This window comes from Pan troglodytes, chromosome 19, assembly GCF_028858775.2.
Source record: "Pan troglodytes isolate AG18354 chromosome 19, NHGRI_mPanTro3-v2.0_pri, whole genome shotgun sequence".
Lineage (NCBI taxonomy): Eukaryota > Metazoa > Chordata > Mammalia > Primates > Hominidae > Pan > Pan troglodytes.
In genome coordinates, this window is record NC_072417.2 from 96,413,216 (window position 1) to 96,435,589 (window position 22,374).

Consider the following 22,374-nt stretch of genomic DNA (forward strand, 5'->3'; position numbering starts at 1 on the left):
TGGGTGAAGCCGCTCTGCAGATGTTTTCATAGACTTTATGTTTGAACATCTCTAAGAGGCCTGGAACCCGAATCATTATAATGGATGAGCTATTTAGAGGCTATTTCCTTTAAAAGCCAGGCTTCTTGTTTACTTTGTTTTATTCTACTAAAGTTTCCAAGAACACAAACAACCGAGACGAGAACACAGCAGCGTGTGCCAGGAGGAAACGCTGCGTCAGGCACTGATCCATCAGAGGCCGGCAGGGAAGGGTGTAAACTCAGCGACGGCCGCCCAAGCACCCACGGGTCCCTCGCAGGACCAGAGTCACGTTTTCCAGCGGGGAAGGGTGTAAACTCAGCGACGGCCGCCCAAGCACCCACGGGTCCCTCGCAGGACCAGAGTCACGTTTTCCAGCGGGGAAGGGTGTGAACTCAGCGACGGCCGCCCGAGCGCCCACGGGTCCCTCGCAGGACCAGAGTCACGTTTTCCAGCGGGGAAGGGTGTGAACTCAGCGACGGCCGCCCGAGCGCCCACGGGTCCCTCGCAGGACCAGAGTCACGTTTTCCAGCGGGGAAGGGTGTGAACTCAGCGACGGCCGCCCGAGCGCCCACGGGTCCCTCGCAGGACCAGAGTCACGTTTTCCAGCGGGGAAGGGTGTAAACTCAGCGACGGCCGCCCGAGCGCCCGCGGGTCCCTCGCAGGACCAGAGTCACGTTTTCCAGCGGGGAAGGGTGTAAACTCAGCGACGGCCGCCCGAGCGCCCGCGGGTCCCTCGCAGGACCAGAGTCACGTTTTCCAGCGGGGAAGGGTGTAAACTCAGCGACGGCCGCCCGAGCGCCCGCGGGTCCCTCGCAGGACCAGAGTCACGTTTTCCAGCGGGGAAGGGTGTAAACTCAGCGACGGCCGCCCGAGCGCCCGCGGGTCCCTCGCAGGACCAGAGTCACGTTTTCCAGCGGGGAAGGGTGTAAACTCAGTGACGGCCGCCCGAGCGCCCGCGGGTCCCTCGCAGGACCAGAGTCACGTTTTCCAGCGGGGAAGGGTGTAAACTCAGCGACGGCCACCCAAGCGCTCACGGGTCCCTCGCAGGACCGGCGCCACGTTTAGACAGGGCTCTGCGAGGACTCACCCCTCTGCCCCTTAGGAACCTGGCCATGGGACAGTCACGGGGGAGGCCTTCCACAGCCTTTCCAAGGACACCTGAGGCCACCTAATAGGCTTGAGGACAAGCTGTCTAGGCAGGTGTCACGTGACGAGAACGGTGTGCAGGGAGGCTCCACTCTGACTGCAGCGGGTGTGGGGTGGGTCCCAGGGAGGATGGAGATGCTTCATGAGCAAAAGGTGAAGATCTGTTTAAACCGTCCTCAGTTGCCAACCCTAGAGGTCAGGAACCGAATCTGTTCGACTGTAACGCCCTCTGCACATACTGGATCCAGAGTGAGTTTCAGGTGACGTTCACACTGGTCAGCCGGGCAAAACCCCAACGTCCTTCGAGGATGTTCACTCTCGTCCTCATCAACTCCACAGAGCAGCCAGCACCCGGGAAGGTGCACACAGGCCCAGCCTCACAACATCTGCAGACCTGCTCCTAAGCCAGGCACAGAAGCTGAACAACCAGGTCAGACCAGGCCAGGCCTCCGACCCAGACCGAGCTCGGGAGCTGAACAACCAGGTCAGACCAGGCCAGGCCTCCGACCCAGACCGAACTCGGGAGCTGAACAACCAGGTCAGACCAGGCCAGGCCTCCGACCCAGACCGAACTCGGGAACGGAACAACCGGGTCAGACCAGGCCAGGCCTCTGACCCAGACCGAGCTCGGGAGCTGAACAACCGGGTCAGACCAGGCCAGGCCTCCGACCCAGACCAAGCTCGGGAACTGCACAACCAGGTCAGACCAGGCCAGGCCTCCGACCCAGACCGAGCTCGGGAGCTGAACAACCAGGTCAGACCAGGCCAGGCCTCCGACCCAGACCGAGCTCGGGAGCTGAACAACCAGGTCAGACCAGGCCAGGCCTCCGACCCAGACCGAACTCGGGAGCTGAACAACCGGGTCAGACCAGGCCAGGCCTCCGACCCAGACCGAGCTCGGGAACTGCACAACCGGGTCAGACCAGGCCAGGCCTCCGACCCAGACCGAGCTCGGGAGCTGAACAACCGGGTCAGACCAGGCCAGGCCTCCGACCCAGACCGAGCTCAGAACTGCACAACCGGGTCAGACCAGGCCAGGCCTCCGACCCAGACCGAACTCGGGAGCTGAACAACCAGGTCAGACCAGGCCAGGCCTCCGACCCAGACCGAGCTCGGGAGCTGAACAACCAGGTCAGACCAGGCCAGGCCTCCGACCCAGACTGAGCTCAGGGACCCAGCACACCCTAATCCTGTCACCCAAAGACAATAAAAAGCACCATTTTCCATGTGGTGGGTTGAGCTGTCCTTGGTGGATGCTGTCTTAGTGAGGAAAACATTGGATGGACCATCTGAGCATGAAAACATGAGCCCAAGGAAGGGTCAGGAGAGAGGGCTGAAGGTTCTGTGTAAGAAAACGGGAGAAATCTGAGGCGTTTTGGTCTAAGAAGAAAAGAGAAGAAAGAGACCCAGGCACCAGGACAGGAGTCATAGCAGCTGGTGCCGCCCTGGGGGTTCCGCCTTCCCGAGCTGGGCCGATAAATATGCAGTTTTACCCCATCTGCACACGGGCACGCCTCTCCCAAACGTCCACATGTACCAGGAGCGTGTGCAGAGGCTTCTGGTGATCAAGGAAAAGAGCTGGGTCAGGAGGAGAGGAACGGGCGGCTCCTGCGTGAATCCCCGCGTAGGCAGGAGCTCTGGGCCAGAGCGGCCTGGAGACGCTGAGCGGCACCCCAAGAATGCACAGAAGCCCCGGAACCCGGCCGCAGAGGAGGGACAGATACAGATAAATGTTCCTGAAGTTTATTTTAAAGTAATTTTTAAAATATCTGTAGTCGAGTGTAGACTATACAAGCGACTACCTGTTATTCAGTCATTTGTCCTGCTATTGAAAAGTCTTTATAAACATCGCAGTGACTCCCCCATGGAGACCTGCCGGAAACTTCCCCACCGTGACCCTCCCGTCCCATGTTAACGTTTCTGTTTTCCATCACAGTCAACAACCTGAAGCTTCTTTGTATCCAAATCGTTCTCAGAGATGCCAAGAAGGAAGCTGAGGAGTGAAGGACACTCTTCAGGCTCTTGATAGAAAATGTAAAGTTACACTGTCAAGACGGCATCAACTTAGACTGTCCAAAATACTAAGTTATATGCTTTTTTTTTTTTTTGAGACGGAGTCTCGCTCTGTCACCCAGGCTGGTGTGCAGCGGCGCGATCTCGGCTCACTGCAAGCTCCGCCTCCCGGGTTCACGCCATTCTCCTGCCTCAGCCTCCCAAGTAGCTGGGACTACAGGCGCCCGCCACCAAGCCTGGCTAATTTTTAGTATTTTTAGCAGAGATGGGGTTTCACCATGTTAGCCAGGATGGTCTCAATCTCCTGACCTCATGATCCGCCCACCTCGGCCTCCCAAAGTGCTGGGATTACAGGCGTGAGCCACCGCGCCCGGCCTAAGTTATCTACATTTTTAAAAGTGTTATTAATTCAGTTTTTAAAAGAATCTCACTAATCTGTGTTTGAATACAAATGACTTAAATTCTTAGAAAGTTTATTAGTTGTTTGTACATCCACTCTGAGAGTCTGCTTCTGTCCTCTGCCTACTTATCTATTTTTCTTAGTGTTTTGTTTGTTTGTTTTTTGAGACAGAGTCTCACTCTGTCTCCCAGGCTGGAGTGCAATGGTGCAATCTCGGCTCACTGCAACCTCCGCCTCCTGGGTTCAAGCGATTCTCCTGCCTCAGTCTCCCAAGTAGCTGGGATTACAGGCGCACACCACCACGCCTGGCTAATTTCGTATTTTTAGTAGAGGCAGGGTTTTGCCATGTTGGCCAGGCTGGTCTCAAACTCCTGACCTCAGGTGATCCATCTGCCTCGGCCTCCCAAAGTGCTGGGATTACAGGCGTGAGCCACCGCGCCCAGCCTTTTCTTAGTGTTTTCTTATCAACCTTTAGAAATCAGTAAGGTTATTCATCTTTTAAGTACCATATTTTCCAATTTCATCCCAGTTTATCTTCATTTTGCTCACATCGCTCTCTGCTGTGCAATTTTACGTTTTTATATATCTTACTTATCATGATTAACTCATTAAGTGCTACAGCAATTAAACAGCAACAACCTATTGACCTTAATTTTTAAGGTTGTCCATTAACTATTTGATAAGGTTGGGCTGTGTCCCCACCCAAATCTCATCTTGAACTGTAGCTCCCACAATTCCCACGTGTCGTGGGAGGGCCCCGGTGGGAGGCCACTGAATCACGGGGGCGGGTCTTTCTGTTCTAGTGACAGTGGGTGAGTCTCAGGAGAGCTGATGGACTTCAAGGGAGGAGTTTCCCTGCACAAGCTGCCTCTCTCATCGGCCGCCACGTCAGACATGCGCGACTGTGAGACCTGCCCGGACACATGGAACTGTGAGTCTATTAAACTTCTTTTTCTTTATAAATTACCCAGTCTCGGCTATGTCCTCATCAGCAGCATGAAAACGGACTAACACATTATTAGTCTAATAACCATTAGAAAAATGATTTTCAAGAACCGCACTAAAATGTAAGATCATTTAATTATTCGACCAACATGTACACATTTATACATTATAAACAAAAGAAAGTTACTTACCGAATCCAAAAAGCAAAGGTAAGACCCTGAGCTCTGGGCAACTGCTTGATTTTTAGCGTATCCGACTGTGGAAAAAAGAAGAGCAAAACTCTTTTATAATTCAGTTTCCAGCAGCATTCTCTTTCATAGAGCTTAGTATATGATATTCTTTTTTTTTTTTTTTGAGATGGAGTTTCCCTCTTGTTGCCCAGGCTGGAGTGCAGTGGCGTGATTTTGGCTCACTGCAACCTCCGCCTCCTGGGTCCAAGCGATTCTCCTGCCTCAGCCTCCTGAGTAGCTGGGATTACAGGCACCTGCCACCACACCTGGCGAATTTTGTATTTGGGGGTTTCTCCATGTTGGTCAGGCTGGTCTCGAACTCCCAACCTCAGGTGATCTGCCCACCTCGGCCTCCCAAAGTGCTGGGATTACAGATGTGAGCCACCGCACCCGGCCAATATACGATGTTCTATAAGAAAGCTAGGAACATTTTGCACTGCCACCAAAAATGTGGGTCAGCTTTCAAAGGAATGAAAGGAAAGTCAGAGAGAGACAATATTCCACCTTTGGTAGGTGGCATAATGAGAACAAGGATAAAACACAGAGTCCACTGGGTACTTCATTAAAGTCTGACACTCACTGAAGGAAAAAAAAATGAGATCGACCTTTACTGAGTACAGCACTAAGCTAAGTCCTGGGAATATTTTTTTAAACAAAATTAAAATATCCCTGGAAGGAAGTCTGTAAAGTCTACCCTGATGAAAGTCAGGATCCGGTCACAAGAGGGAAGTTGGGGGCTGGCACATGTGTGACGGGCTGGTGGAGGTCACTGAGGTAGACCCTCGGAGGGCGGTTTGCACGTGTGTGATGAGCTGGTGGAGATCACTGAGGTAGATCCTCGGAGGGAAGTTTGCAAGTGTGTGATGGGCTGGTGGAGGTCACTGAGGTAGACCCTCGGAGGGCGGTTTGCACGTGTGTGATGGGCTGGTGGAGGTCACTGAGGTAGACCCTCGGAGGGCGGTTTGCACGTGTGTGATGAGCTGGTGGAGGTCACTGAGGTAGACCCTCGGAGGGCGGTTTGCACGTGTGTGATGGGCTGGTGGAGGTCACTGAGGTAGACCCTCGGAGGGCGGTTTGCACGTGTGTGATGAGCTGGTGGAGGTCACTGAGGTAGACCCTCGGAGTGCGGTTTGCATGTGTGTGATGGGCTGGTGGAGGTCACTGAGGTAGACCCTCGGAGGGCGGTTTGCACGTGTGTGATGGGCTGGTGGAGGTCACTGAGGTAGACCCTCGGAGGGCGGTTTGCACGTGTGTGATGAGCTGGTGGAGGTCACTGAGCTGGACGCTCGGAGGGCGGTTTGCACATGTGTGATGAGCTGGTGGAGGTCACTGAGCTGGACGCTCGGAGGGCGGTTTGCACGTGTGTGATGGGCTGGTGGAGGTCACTGAGCTGGACGCTCGGAGGGCGGTTTGCACGTGTGTGATGGGCTGGTGGAGGTCACTGAGCTGGACGCTCGGAGGGCGGTTTGCACGTGTGTGATGGGCTGGTGGAGGTCACTGAGCTGGACGCTCGGAGGGCGGTTTGCACGTGTGTGATGGGCTGGTGGAGGTCACTGAGCTGGACGCTCGGAGGGCGGTTTGCACGTGTGTGATGGGCTGGTGGAGGTCACTGAGCTGGACGCTCGGAGGGCGGTTTGCACGTGTGTGATGGGCTGGTGGAGGTCACTGAGCTGGACGCTTGGAGGGCGGTTTGCACGTGTGTGATGGGCTGGTGGAGGTCACTGAGCTGGACGCTTGGAGGGCAGTTTGCACGTGTGTGATGGGCTGGTGGAGGTCACTGAGCTGGATGCTTGGAGGGCGGTTTGCACGTGTGTGATGAGCTGGTGGAGGTCACTGAGGTAGACCCTCGGAGTGCGGTTTGCACGTGTGTGATGGGCTGGTGGAGGTCACTGAGGTAGACCCTCGGAGGGCGGTTTGCACGTGTGTGATGAGCTGGTGGAGGTCACTGAGCTGGACGCTCGGAGGGCGGTTTGCACGTGTGTGATGAGCTGGTGGAGGTCACTGAGCTGGACGCTCGGAGGGCGGTTTGCACGTGTGTGATGGGCTGGTGGAGGTCACTGAGCTGGACGCTCGGAGGGCGGTTTGCACGTGTGTGATGGGCTGGTGGAGGTCACTGAGCTGGACGCTCGGAGGGCGGTTTGCACGTGTGTGATGGGCTGGTGGAGGTCACTGAGCTGGACGCTCGGAGGGCGGTTTGCACGTGTGTGATGGGCTGGTGGAGGTCACTGAGCTGGACGCTCGGAGGGCGGTTTGCACGTGTGTGATGGGCTGGTGGAGGTCACTGAGCTGGACGCTCGGAGGGCGGTTTGCACGTGTGTGATGGGCTGGTGGAGGTCACTGAGCTGGACGCTTGGAGGGCGGTTTGCACGTGTGTGATGGGCTGGTGGAGGTCACTGAGCTGGACGCTTGGAGGGCGGTTTGCACGTGTGTGATGGGCTGGTGGAGGTCACTGAGGTAGACCCTCGGAGGGCGGTTTGCACGTGTGTGATGAGCTGGTGGAGGTCACTGAGCTGGACGCTTGGAGGGCGGTTTGCACGTGTGTGATGAGCTGGTGGAGGTCACTGAGCTGGACGCTTGGAGGGCGGTTTGCACGTCTGTGATGAGCTGGTGGAGGTCACTGAGCTGGACGCTCGGAGGGCGGTTTGCACGTGTGTGATGGGCTGGTGGAGGTCACTGAGCTGGACGCTTGGAGGGCGGTTTGCACGTGTGTGATGGGCTGGTGGAGGTCACTGAGGTAGACCCTCGGAGGGCGGTTTGCACGTGTGTGATGAGCTGGTGGAGGTCACTGAGCTGGACGCTTGGAGGGCGGTTTGCACGTGTGTGATGAGCTGGTGGAGGTCACTGAGCTGGACGCTTGGAGGGCGGTTTGCACGTGTGTGATGAGCTGGTGGAGGTCACTGAGGTAGACCCTCGGAGGGCGGTTTGCACGTGTGTGATGAGCTGGTGGAGGTCACTGAGCTGGACGCTTGGAGTGCGGTTTGCACGTGTGTGATGAGCTGGTGGAGGTCACTGAGCTGGACGCTTGGAGGGCGGTTTGCACGTGTGTGATGAGCTGGTGGAGGTCACTGAGCTGGACGCTTGGAGGGCGGTTTGCACGTGTGTGATGGGCTGGTGGAGGTCACTGAGCTGGACGCTTGGAGGGCGGTTTGCACGTGTGTGATGAGCTGGTGGAGGTCACTGAGCTGGACGCTTGGAGGGCGGTTTGCACGTGTGTGATGAGCTGGTGGAGGTCACTGAGCTGGACGCTTGGAGGGCGGTTTGCACGTGTGTGATGAGCTGGTGGAGGTCACTGAGCTGGATGCTTGGAGGGCGGTTTGCACGTGTGTGATGGGCTGGTGGAGGTCACTGAGGTGGACGCTCGGAGGGCGGTTTGCACGTGTGTGATGGGCTGGTGGAGGTCACTGAGGTAGACCCTCGGAGGGCGGTTTGCACGTGTGTGATGGGCTGGTGGAGGTCACTGGGCTGGACGCTTGGTGGGTGATCCTCTTGGCGTGTATCTCTGTGATGATCTGAATGTGCTGCCAGCATCTACAACACCAGAGTGGGTGCACATCCCATGACCCAGCTCTGATCGTAACAGATACTGTGCGGCATAAACCCAGCAGAACTTAATCTGCATGGCCACCAAGAGCAGCACTGTCATCAGAGCTCAAAACTGGGAACTACCCAAGTGCAGAATGGAAAAGCTGGAAACATACATGACAAGAAGGCACCCTCCAGGGCTGTACACACAGTGTGGGTGCCTCTCCCAGGCTGCTAAGCAGAGAAGGGAGCAGCTGCTGGGTGGGGGCCCTGGCCCGGAGCACGAGGGCAGCCGAAATTCTTCTGTGCTGTGAGAAACTAGGAAAGCAGCTGCCCTTGGGGAAGGGGGTGACCAGAGGGGCCTGAGGGGGCTTCTGGGGGCTGCGGTCTTCTGTTCTTCCTCAGGGTGCCGGTTACAGGGTGTGTGCAGCTTGCGAACCTTCATCCAGCAGTAAGACTGTGATGTGCACTTTTCTGTATGGATATCATATTTTAAGAGGAGTTTCAAAAAATCTCTGTCTTCAAAGACATCACAACTGAGCTGGAAAAGGCTGAATGATGACCTGTGGTTAAACGCCAAAGGAGCGGGACTGAAAACGGGGCTAGGGAGGCCTGAAGGGTCCCTGTTAGGGAGCTGTGGCAAAGCCTGAGGCTGTTAAGAATGTGAAGCAGCAGAAGCAAGGCAGCCCAGGGCAGACCACCGTCCCGGGTGCCATCCTGCGGGCGGTGGGCAGTCTGGGCAGACCTCATTATCTGGGGCAGCCTATGTTTGGGAAAGCAGGCACTGGGCAGCTTTGTGGGAACTGCGTGTTGGGCTAAGAAGGCTCAACTTCCCCCTGCCAGCAGGGGTAGCCAAGGAAGGCTTCTGAACAAGGAGTAACAAGCACAAATTCATGCGTGGCAAGCTCAGCTTGGATGCCAATGGCGGGTGGATCAGAGGTGGCATTTAGCCCACAATGAGGGTGCTGAGGAGGCTCCAAGGGGCAGGATACCCACTTTCCCTAGAAAAGAGGCTGGCAACACTGGACAGTTACAGACATCATGGCACCCAGGAAAGTCATACAAAGCAAAACAGACGTGTGCAGAATTAAGCAATAGATCTCTCTGGTATCCAAATCAAGACAAGCTGCAGAAAGTTGTCTGTTGGAGGGACAGTGGCCAAGTGTGCATTTCGGCCACACCCGTGGCACTCTCCCGTCTCCACTACAAGGAGGGGAAGGCAGGGCTCCCACCCCACGAGGGCTGCCCTGTTACGGGGGGGCATCGAGCAAGCTCACGGCACCACTGGGACCGCACAGCCGCACAGAAGCGAGACGCACAGAGTCTCCCACCCTCTCTGCGTTCTCCAACCTGGAGCAGTGCCCCTCTTCATACCAGGTAGCAGTTTAATTTCTAGCATTAATCCCTAAAGTTTAGCCAGCTCAGCCCAGTTAGCCAGAGGATCCCAGATGTCAAAAAGCCAGGGGCATAAACAGGCGCAGGGAGGAAATGCACCCGGGGAGGCGAGCGCCTGTTCTGCCCTGGGATGGATGGTGGGCCGTGTCTCCAGGGCCGCTGCAGCCAAGCCTCCATCATCGCTGCAGGGCCAGGTGAGTGCCCTGAAGCTCCTCACGAGAAACACAGGCGGAGGCACCTGTGAGGACGAAGGGCCGGAAGGGGCCTTCCATGAGGCACCCCGCAGTCACCAGGGGCTCCGCTCACAACGTGGCTTGTTAGCGTCAGGTTTCAGGAGAGAAGGGTATCCGTGAGCCTGGGTAACGAAGGAAGACTTATCTCACTAAGGAAGCTGGAAGTTTCTCACAATGAATCCTGTGTTTGGCAAAGACAAGGAATTTGCTTTAATATTATTGCCTTGAAGAAAGTCAAATGTTTGCGTGGGGCTCCTGCTTGGGGAGGCCAGTCCCTTTGTGAGGGGATCTGGTTGCCATGGTCTCAGCAGGAAAAACTCACACGGCGGCGAGATATTAACATTCCTTCCTCCTGGAGAGAAGAGTGGGGACTGTACTTCATTTTGGTTTTAGCAAGTGGCGACGTTATTAGGAAAGTGGGGCTCCGTTAGTGCATGAATCGTAATAAGTGAATCAGCCCATTTCAAATACCCAGCACTTCTGAAAAGAGACACTTTGGATCTATGTTATCTAATAGTCAATATAACTCTCCCTATTCAAGAAAAAATATCATTACAGGAAAATACGTCCCTTTCAGCTATAACCAAACCAACCATATTTTATTAAAGTGTAGAATAGGGTCCCCACGAGGTCTCCTTACCCACACTTCAGACAGGCAGCAGGACGGCTCATTTCAGCCCTTCACCTTGGTCCTTCAGAACTTTACAACGGATTGTTTTTATTGTTGGCAGAATTCATACAAATGGGATATGCCTCAAGTTAGAGCTAATCTATAAAAAGTACTTTATGCAAAGCAAAATGTTTTCAAAATAGATGAATGTTTTTAGACAAGGAGTGTCACAATAGTCACCAAAATACTTTAAATTTGTTTTCATCCAACTATAAAAGATGCAAAACTCTCTCTAATATTCTTTAACTTAAAAGACTATTAGGCCGGGCGCGGTGTTTCACACCTGTAATCCCAGCACTGTGGGAGGCCAAGGCAGGCGGACCACGAGGTCAGGAGATCGAGAACATCCTGGCTAACACGGTGAAACCCCATCTCTACTAAAACTACAAAAAAATTAGCCGGGCGTGGTGGCGGGCTCCTGTAGTCCCAGCTACTTGGGAGGCTGGGGCAAGAGAATGGTGAGAACCTGGGAGGTGGAGCTTGCAGTGAGCCGAGATCGCGCCACCGCACTCCAGCCTGGGCGACAGAGTGAGACTCCATCTCAAAAAAAAAAAAAAAAAAAAAAGAATATTAAAGGATGTTTATAGTATTTTCAAAAACCAATTTGTTTACACACATTTCAGAAGCAAGTTGAAACAGATGTTCTACAATAATCAATTTTTAAAGAGTTTTCTATTTCAAACCAATGAAAGATAATGAAAACAAGATATAACTTGGGAAAAAACATCTTCCAAATACACAAGACAATGATGATGACAGCAACGATGATGACAGACAGCTGCCAACACCTCCTGAGTGCCCGCCGCCCACCGTCCATCCCAGGGCAGAACAGGCACTCACCTCCCCGGGTGCATTTCCTCTCTGCACCTGTTTATGCCCCTGGCTTTTTGACACACTGCTGGGCGCCCGCCGCCCGCCCCTGTTCTAGACACACTGCTGGGCGCCCACCGCCCACCCCGTTCTAGACACACTGCTGGGCGCCCGCCGCCCGCCCCGTTCTAGACACACTGCTGGGCGCCCGCCGCCCGCCCCTGTTCTAGACACACTGCTGGGCGCCCGCCGCCCGCCCCTGTTCTAGACACACTGCTGGGCGCCCGCCGCCCGCCCCTGTTCTAGACACACTGCTGGGCGCCCGCCGCCCGCCCCTGTTCTAGACACACTGCTGGGCGCCCGCCGCCTGCACCTGTTCTAGACACACTGCAGATTAGCTCATTTCACACCTCACAGCACTCCAAGACGGGTACTGACTACCACGGCCTGTTCACAAATAAGGAAATGGAGGCAGAGCGAGGTGGCCGTGGAGCCAACCCCACCAGCCTGACCCCACCAGCCTGGCCCCACACCCAAGTCTACTTTACTCCTGCATCTTCTGAGCCCCAAAGCGCTGCAGGAGAAGAGCCGGGGCCGGGAGCTGCTCCTGTCCACTGAGACACCCTGCAGGTGAGCCTGTGATTTTGTGAGTCTCACAGATCTGAACAGGACCCAACAGAGGACTTAACTCCCCAGGCTCTCACACGGGGACATTCCAGAGGGACCATAAACCCTCAGCCGCTTGCCCTTGAAATACGTCGTAGCTGTAAGACTCCCTCAGGACCAAGTCCACTAGAAAGTGGGGTGATGCCACCCATTCCTGAGCACATTCTAAAGTAGTGGCTCCTGATCCTGGATGTGTCTCAGAATCTTCTGGAAAGCTTTTAAAATCCCAATGCCCACACTGCACCCCAGACCAATTACATGAGAATATCTTAGGGTGAGACTCAGGCACTGGTTTTCTAAAACTCACTGATGATTCTAACGTGCACAAAGTTGACAACCATTATCTTAGAGAAGCTGTGACTCCTAAAGTCTGTAGGAACTCGTCCACCAACTAAAAACGTATCATCTGCCGACCTTGACTTTTTCAGCCCCGTGCAATATAGGCAGGCATATTTTTTTCAAGTCTTATATGGAAACTTTAAAGTCAAACTAAAAGGACCCTGATCTATTACAATCAAAGCTAAGAACACAAGCTAATCATTCAACATAAAAACAGAGGGTGAATGAAGAAACCTCGACACACCTTGACCCAGCATCATGAAATTTCAAAATTCAAAAGTACGAAAAGAAAAATCTTAAATACTTTGAGAAACAATACCTTTAAAATAACAAGAGTCAGACTGGTATAAGATTTCTTATTAGAAACATGGATACTAGAATATAATGAGGCAATCCCTTTAAAATTCTAAGAAAAATTATTTTGCACCTAGAATTCTATACCCAGCCAATCTGTCAACTGAGCATAAAAATATTCTTGAGCAAGATAAATAAGCAGAAAAAAAGCTTGAAAAAATAATGGCTGAGGCTGGGCACAGTGGCTCACGCCTGTAATCCCAGCACTTTGGGAGGCCGAGGCGGGTGGATCACAAGGTCAGGAGATCGAGAACATCCTGGCCAACATGGTGAAACCCCATCTCTACTAAAAAATACAAAAAATTAGCTGGGTGTGGTGGAGGGTGCCTGTAGTCCCAGCTACTTGGGAGGCTGAGGCAGGAGAGTGGCGTGAACTTGGGAGGCAGAGCTTGCAGTGAGCCAAGATCATGCCACTGCACTCCAGGCTGGGTGACAGAGCAAGACTCCATCTCAAAAAAAAAAAAAATAATAATGGCTGAAAAATTCTCAAATTACTCAAATTACTAAAATTTTACTGGAGGAGCTCAAGAGTATATTTAAATATGCAGAAGAAAAATTAGCAAACACAGAGATAGATGGATAAGTCTGAATCTGAAAATGGAGACAAAGAAGAACGAAGAAAGTGAAAAGCATCTCAGAGAAAGCTGGAATACCAATAACTGTACCAACATATGCACAATGCAAGTACCACACAGAAAGGCAAGAGAAATAAGCAGAAAAAAAGTTTGAAAAAATAATGGCTGAAAAATTCTCATATTATTGAAAAACATTCATCTACACATCCAGGAAGCTCAACAGACTCCATGTAGGATAAACACAGAAGATTCGCAGCTAAACACATCATAGTAAAAATGCTGAAACCAAAGATAAGGACAAAATATTGAAAGTGACAAGAGAAAATCACTTGTCACTTACAAGAGACCCTCAGTAAGATTAACCGCTTACTTCTCATCAGAAACAATGAAGGCCACAGGCAATGGGGTCACACACAGATGCTCCTCAACTGAGGGTGAGCCTATGTCTAGGTAAACCCACTGTAAGTTTAAAACATCATAAGTCAAAAATGTGTGGGGGCCTGGGAGCTGTGACTTACGGCCACTGCCTGGCATCCTGACAGAACCATGGTTTCTACTGAATTTGTGTTGCCTTTGACCATCATAAAGTTGAAACATGGTAAGTTGAACTATCACAGGATGGGGGCCATCTGTATTCATAGTGCTCAAAGAAAAACACTGTCAATTACGAATCCTATATCCAGCAAAGTCATCTTTCAAAAATGAAGAAGCAAGTAAGACATTCTAAGATAAACAAAAACTGAGGCAGGTCATTGTAGGGCTGAAATGAGAGGGCACTAAACAGGAACTCAAAGAGAAAGAACAAATGAAGAACAGGGATAAAGTTTACTATTCAGGTAAATATAAAAGATAGTACTATTTTGGTTTGTATTTTTTCCTATATGCTTTTAAAACAAATACAGAAAACAAGCCAGGTGCTGTGGCTCATGCCTATAATCCCCACACTTTGGGAGGCCAAGGTGGGTGGATCACTTGAGTCCAGGAATTCGAGACCAGCCTGAGCAACAGGACAAAACCCCCTCTCTACCAAAAATACAAAACTTACGCAGGCGTGCTGGCAGGCACCTGTATTCCCAGCTACCTGGGAGGCTGAGGCACAAGAATCACTTGAACCCACTGGGTGGAGGTTGCAGTGAACCAAGATCACGCCACTGTGCTCCAGCCTGGGTGATGGAGTGAGCCCCTGCCCCCTACCGCCACACACACACCAGGAAACAATTATAAATCTACGTTCATGAAAATAATTTATGAATTTATGTTAATGTTACATGATTGAAGCTAAGTGTTAATTCAAACTACATTGTCATAAATTTAAGATGTTCACCGTAATCCTCACAGTAACGACTAAGACGATCATTTAGAAATATACAGAAAAGGAAATGAGAAGGGAATCAAAATGGCACATCGGAAATAAGCAATTAAACAGAAAAGAAGGTAGTAATACAGGATTGAGGAATAAAAAAGACATAAGACATATAGAAAGCAGATAGCAAAGTGGCAGAAGTCCTTCCTTGTCAGTAATCACTTTAAATGTAAATGGAGTAAATTCTCCAATTAAAAGGCAAAATCTGGCAGAACGGATCTTGAAAATTATGATCCATCTAAATGCTGTCTATATGAGGAATTCACTTCAGATCCAAAGGCACAAGTAGGCTGAAAGTGGAACAAGGGAAAGAGATATTCCACGCAACTAGTAATCAAAGAGTGCTGGCGTGGCTGTACTAATATCAGAAAAAATAGACTTCCACTCAAAAATTATTAGAAAAGACAAAGAAAGAGTCAACTGATCAAGAAGATATAACAAGCATAAAACTGTACACATCTAACAAGAGGGTCACAAAATTAAGTAAGGCAAAGATTGACTGAATTGGAGGGAGAAACAGTTCTACCGTAACAGTCGGAGATTCAACATTCTACCTTCAGTAATGGAGAGAACATCTAGACAGAAGATAATAAACAGAGAACTTGAACAATACTATAAACCAACTAGACTTAGCAGAAATATACAGAATACTCCACTCGACAGCAGCAGAACACACATTCTCAGGTGCGCACGGCGCATTCTCCAGGACAGGTGACACGTCCGGCCATAAAATGTACCTTAAACATTTTTTTAAAGATTGCAATTATATGAAGTATCTTCTCTGACCACAGTGAAATGAAACTAGAAATAAGTAACAGAAGTAAAACAGAAAAATTCATAAATAAATGAAAGCTAAACCATATACTCTTCAGCAACCAATATGTCAAAGAAGAAATCATAAGGCTAATTAGAATATACTCAGAGACAAACGAAAACAAAAACACAATAAACCAAAACTTTCAGGATGTAGAAAAATCAGTGCATAGAGAGGAATTTATAGCTATAAATGCCTACATAAAAGAGGTCTAAAATCAAGAACCTAAAAGTACACCTTAAGAAGCTAGAAAAAGAAAAATAAACTAAACACACAGCTAGCAGAAGGAAGGAAACAGTGAAGATTAGAGTGAAAATAAACAAACAATGACAAAACAATAGCAAATCAACAAAAAGAGTTGATTCTTTGAAGAGGGTCAACAAAATTGACAAACCCAGCTAGACTGAGAAAGAAGGAAAGACAGCTCAAAATGCTGAAATAAAAAGTGGTACATGACTCCCAAACTTAACAGAAACTAAAAGGATTATGACAGCGTGAAGAACAACATATGCCCAAAAAATTAGATAACCTAGATGAAATGGACAAATTCCTAGAAACAAACTACCAAAATTGACTCAGGAAGAAATAAAAAAAATCTCAACACACCTATAACAAATAAAGAGATTGACTCAGTAATAAAAAAAACAAAAACTCCCAACAAAAAAGCCCAGAGTCAGGTGACCTCACTGATGAATTCCACCAAACTCAGAGAATTACTAACACCAATCCTTCCCAAATTCTTCCAAAAAACAAGAGGAAGAAACACTTATTCTATGAGGCCAGTATTACTCTGATACCGAAGCCACACAAAGATATCATATGAACAGGAACCTATAGGCCAATAGCCCTTACAAATATATATGCAAAAATCTTCAACAACATACTAGCAAACTGAATCCAGCAGTATACTAGAAAGATTTTACACCAGGAACAAGTGGGATTTATCCCAATAATGCGAGGGCAGTTCAACATAGGATATCAATCAACGTAACATACCATCTTAACAGATAAAGGGGAAAAAACTATATGATCATCTCAAATTGGTGTCGAAAAGGCATTTGACAAAATCCGGCACCCTTTCATGATTTAAAAATTCAACAGACCAGAATTAAAAGGGAACCTCCTTAGCGTAAGAAATGGCATTTATAAAAACCTACAGCTAATGTCATATTCAAGGGTGAAAGACTGAAAGCTTTCCCCCTACAATTGCTTAGGAGAACCGAAGCGAGGATGCCCACTTTCACCACTTCTATTCAGCACCGTCCTGGAAGCACCAGCAAGAGCAATTAAGAAAGATAAAAGCCGGGCACGGCGGCTCACACCTGTCATCCCAGCACTTTGGGAGGCCGAGGCAGGCGGATCACCTGAGGTCAGGAGTTTGAGACCAGCCTGGCCAACATGGCGAAACCCCATCTCTACTAGAAATACAAAAAAATTAGCTGGTTGTGGTGGTGCACGCCTGTAGACCCAGCTGCTCGGGAGGTTGAGACATGAGAATTGCTTGAACCCAGGTGGCGGAGCTTGCAGTGAGCTGAGACCGTGCCACTGCACTCCAGCCTGGATGACACAGTGAGACTCTGTCTCAAAAAAAAAAAAAAAGAAAGAATCTAAATTGTAAAAGAAGAAGCAAAACTATCTCTACTCATAGATAATATGATCTTAAATACAGGAAATCCTAAAAACCCACAAAGAACAAACTATTAAAGCTAATAAACTATTAGAGCTAATAATTGTAGGATACAAGGTCAACACTAAGAGAAATCTGTTGTTTATCCCCTAGAAATGAGCACTCTCAAAGAAAATTAAGAAAACAATTCACAAAACTTATCGCAAAGCTCAAGTAATCAAAACAATGAGGTACTGGCGTAAGGACAGACATATAGACCAACGGAATAGAATCTGGAGTCCAGGAATGAATCCATACGTTTACGGTTAATGGATTTTTGACAAGAATACCAAGACAATTCAGTGGAGAAAGAATAGTCTTTTAAATGGCATTGGAAAAACTGAGTTATCTACTTACAAAAGAATGAAGCTGGACCTTTGCTTCACACCATACGTAAAAATTAAGTCAAAATGGATCAAAGGCCTAAATGTAAGAGCTACAAGTATAATTCTGAAGAAAACATACAGAAAAAATCTTCGTGACCTTGATTTAGCCGTGGCTTCTTAGAAATGACACCAAAAGCACACGCCACAAAAGAAATAATAGATAAATTAGATTTTTGTCTTCATCAAAATCATAAGCCTTTTGTGCATCAAAGGACACTCTTGAGAGGGTGAAAAGATAACCCAAAGAATGGGAAAAAAATTGCAAATTATATATGATAAAGCTCTAGTGTCCAGAACATATAAAGAGCTCTTACAATTCAACAATGAAAACACATACAGCTCAATTTTTAAAATGGCCAAAATACTTGAATAAACATTTCTTCAAGGAAGATATATATTTATTTATTTATTTATTATTTTTTGAGACGGAGTTTTGCTCTTGTTGCCAGGCTGGAGTCCAATGGTACGATCTCGGCTCATAGCAGAGATCGCGATCTCTGCCTCCCGGGTTCAAGCAATTCTCCTGTCTCAGCCTCCTGAGTAGCTGGGATTAAAGGCCGCTGCCACTACTCCAAGCTAATTTTTGTATTTTTAGTAGAGATGGGGTTTCACCATGTTGGGCAGCTTGGTCTTGAACTCCTGACCTCTGGTGATCCACCTGCCTTGGCCTCCCAAAGTGCTGGGATAACAGGCATGACCCACCAAACCCAGCCCATTTATTTTTTATTATTTATTTTGAGATGGAGTCTCACTCTGTCACCCAGGCTGAAGTACAGTGGCACCATCTCGGCTCACTGCAACCTCTGCCTCCCGGGTTCAAGCGATTCTCCTGCCTCAGCCTCCCAAGTGGCTGAGATTACAGGTGCCTGCCACCACACCTGGCTAATTTTTTTTTGTGGTATTTTTAGTAGAGATGGGGTTTCACCATGTTGGCCAGGCTGGTCTCAAACTCCTGACCTCAGGTGGTCCACCCGTCTCGGCCTCCCGAAGTGCCGGGATTACAGGCGTGAGTCACCATGCCTGGCCCAAGGAAGATATATAAATGGCCAACAAGCACACGAAAAGAGGCACAACATCTTTAGTCAACAAGGACATTCAAATGGAAACCACAGTGAGACACCACTTCACACCCACTAGCATGGCTATAATTTAAAAAACAGAAAATAACAAGTGTTGATGAGGATATGTAGAAATTGGAACATTCATACATTGCTGGTAGAATGTAAAATGCATCCACTGTGGAAAAGTTTGGCAGCTCCTCAGTATGTTAAACACAGAATTACAATATGAGCCAGAAATTCTACACCAAGGAATATACCCAAAGGATTTGAAAACCAGTGTTCAAACAACAACTGTACACAAATGTTCAGACTGTCATCAATCACAGTAGCAAAGGGTAGAACAACTCAAATGTCCACTGCCTGACAAACGGACACAGAAAACATGGTACTTATGTACAACTGCATATCATCCTCCCAGAAAAAGGAACGGAGCACGGATACATGCCACAGCACAGAGGAACGTTAAAACGTTATGCTAAATGAAGCCAGTTACAAAAGAGCACGTGGAACCTGACTCCATTCATATGAAATGTCCAGAACAGGCAAATCTACAGAGACAGAAAGCAGACGAGTGGTTGCCAGGGATGGAAGAGCCTGCGTGCTACCGCAGAATACCCCAGACTGGGTGGCAGAAGGGGTTTTTCACAGTTCTGGAGCCTGGGAAATCCAAGAGTAACGCTCCAGCAGATTCAGTGTCTGGTGAGGGCCCCTTCCTGGCTCACAGAGGTGCCTTCTCCCTGTGTTCTTACAGAGCAGGAGGGGTGAGGGAGCTCTGAGCGGCCTCTTTTACAAGGGCACTAATCTCATTGGTGAGGCCCCACCCTCATGTCCTAATCACCTCCCAAAGTCCCCACCTAATGTCATCCTAATACTATCACCCTGGGGGTTCCGAATATGAATCTGGGGGTGGACACAGACATTCAGATCATAGTAATAAATCCCTACCAAAGAATAAGAAACTTAGGTCTATAATCAATCCTTATCAAAGAACAAGAAATGTAGGTCTATAATAAATCCCTACCAAAGAATAAGAAACTTAGGTCTATAATAAATCCCTACCAAAGAATAAGAAACTTAGGTCTATAATAAATCCCTACCAAAGAATAAGAAATTTAGGTCTATAATAAATCCCTACCAAAAAATAAGAAATTTAGGTCTATAATAAATCCCTACCAAAGAATAAGAAACTTAGGTCTATAATAAATCCCTACCAAAGAATAAGAAAGTTAGGTCTATAATAAATCCTACCAAAGAATAAGAAATTTAGGTCTATAATAAATCCCTACCAAAGAATAAGAAACTTAGGTCTATAATAAATCCCTACCAAAGAATAAGAAACTTAGGTCTATAATAAATCCTACCAAAGAATAAGAAATTTAGGTCTATAATAAATCCTTACCAAAGAATAAGAAAGTTAGGTCTATAATAAATCCTTACCAAAGAATAAGAAATTTAGGTCTATAATAAATCCCTACCAAAGAATAAGAAACTTAGGTCTATAATAAATCCTACCAAAGAATAAGAAATTTAGGTCTATAATAAATCCCTACCAAAGAATAAGAAACTTAGGTCTATAATAAATCCTACCAAAGAATAAGAAATTTAGGTCTATAATAAATCCCTACCAAAGAATAAGAAACTTAGGTCTATAATAAATCCTACCAAAGAATAAGAAATTTAGGTCTATAATAAATCCTTACCAAAGAATAAGAAAGTTAGGTCTATAATAAATCCTACCAAAGAATAAGAAATTTAGGTCTATAATAAATCCTTACCAAAGAATAAGAAAGTTAGGTCTATAATAAATCCTACCAAAGAATAAGAAATTTAGGTCTATAATAAATCCTTACCAAAGAATAAGAAAGTTAGGTCTATAATAAATCCTACCAAAGAATAAGAAACTTAGGTCTATAATAAATCCCTACCAAAGAATAAGAAACTTAGGTCTATAATAAATCCTACCAAAGAATAAGAAATTTAGGTCTATAATAAATCCCTACCAAAGAATAAGAAACTTAGGTCTATAATAAATCCCTACCAAAGAATAAGAAACTTAGGTCTATAATAAATCCTTACCAAAGAATAAGAAACTTAGGTCTATAATAAATCCTACCAAAGAATAAGAAATTTAGGTCTATAATAAATCCTTACCAAAGAATAAGAAAGTTAGGTCTATAATAAATCCCTACCAAAGAATAAGAAACTTAGGTCTATAATAAATCCCTACCAAAGAATAAGAAAGTTAGGTCTATAATAAATCCCTACCAAAGAATAAGAAATTTAGGTCTATAATAAATCCCTACCAAAGAATAAGAAACTTAGGTCTATAATAAATCCCTACCAAAGAATAAGAAAGTTAGGTCTATAATAAATCCCTACCAAAGAATAAGAAACTTAGGTCTATAATAAATCCTACCAAAGAATAAGAAACTTAGGTCTATAATAAATCCCTACCAAAGAATAAGAAACTTAGGTCTATAATAAATCCCTACCAAAGAATAAGAAACTTAGGTCTATAATAAATCCTACCAAAGAATAAGAAACTTAGGTCTATAATAAATCCCTACCAAAGAATAAGAAAGTTAGGTCTATAATAAATCCCTACCAAAGAATAAGAAACTTAGGTCTATAATAAATCCCTACCAAAGAATAAGAAACTTAGGTCTATAATAAATCCTTACCAAAGAATAAGAAACTTAGGTCTATAATAAATCCTTACCAAAGAATAAGAAAGTTAGGTCTATAATAAATCCCTACCAAAGAATAAGAAACTTAGGTCTATAATAAATCCCTACCAAAGAATAAGAAACTTAGGTCTATAATAAATCCCTACCAAAGAATAAGAAACTTAGGTCTATAATAAATCCCTACCAAAGAATAAGAAACTTAGGTCTATAATAAATCCCTACCAAAGAATAAGAAACTTAGGTCTATAATAAATCCTACCAAAGAATAAGAAACTTAGGTCTATAATAAATCCCTACCAAAGAATAAGAAAGTTAGGTCTATAATAAATCCCTACCAAAGAATAAGAAACTTAGGTCTATAATAAATCCCTACCAAAGAATAAGAAACTTAGGTCTATAATAAATCCTTACCAAAGAATAAGAAACTTAGGTCTATAATAAATCCTTACCAAAGAATAAGAAAGTTAGGTCTATAATAAATCCCTACCAAAGAATAAGAAACTTAGGTCTATAATAAATCCCTACCAAAGAATAAGAAACTTAGGTCTATAATAAATCCTTACCAAAGAATAAGAAACTTAGGTCTATAATAAATCCCTACCAAAGAATAAGAAACTTAGGTCTATAATAAATCCTTACCAAAGAATAAGAAACTTAGGTCTATAATAAATCCTTACCAAAGAATAAGAAAGTTAGGTCTATAATAAATCCCTACCAAAGAATAAGAAACTTAGGTCTATAATAAATCCCTACCAAAGAATAAGAAACTTAGGTCTATAATAAATCCCTACCAAAGAATAAGAAACTTAGGTCTATAATAAATCCCTACCAAAGAATAAGAAACTTAGGTCTATAATAAATCCCTACCAAAGAATAAGAAACTTAGGTCTATAATAAATCCTACCAAAGAATAAGAAACTTAGGTCTATAATAAATCCCTACCAAAGAATAAGAAAGTTAGGTCTATAATAAATCCCTACCAAAGAATAAGAAACTTAGGTCTATAATAAATCCCTACCAAAGAATAAGAAACTTAGGTCTATAATAAATCCTTACCAAAGAATAAGAAACTTAGGTC

General features: G+C 46.7%; 1 protein-coding gene across 10 annotated transcripts in view; it reads right to left on the minus strand.

Moving 5' to 3' along the window:
- Positions 1 to 22,374, minus strand: part of B3GNTL1 (UDP-GlcNAc:betaGal beta-1,3-N-acetylglucosaminyltransferase like 1) — a 116,268-nt gene that overhangs the window by 85,517 nt on the left and 8,377 nt on the right. For all 10 annotated transcript variants that reach the window (XR_010153176.1, XR_008540257.2, XM_024350794.3 and 7 more), the window contains exon 4: positions 4,717 to 4,781. Coding sequence is in view for 8 of the 10 variants with exons in the window: in XM_024350794.3 (XP_024206562.1) it covers positions 4,717 to 4,781 (65 nt within the window). In the remaining 2 variants the exon portion in view is untranslated. The remainder of the gene's footprint in view (positions 1 to 4,716; positions 4,782 to 22,374) is intronic.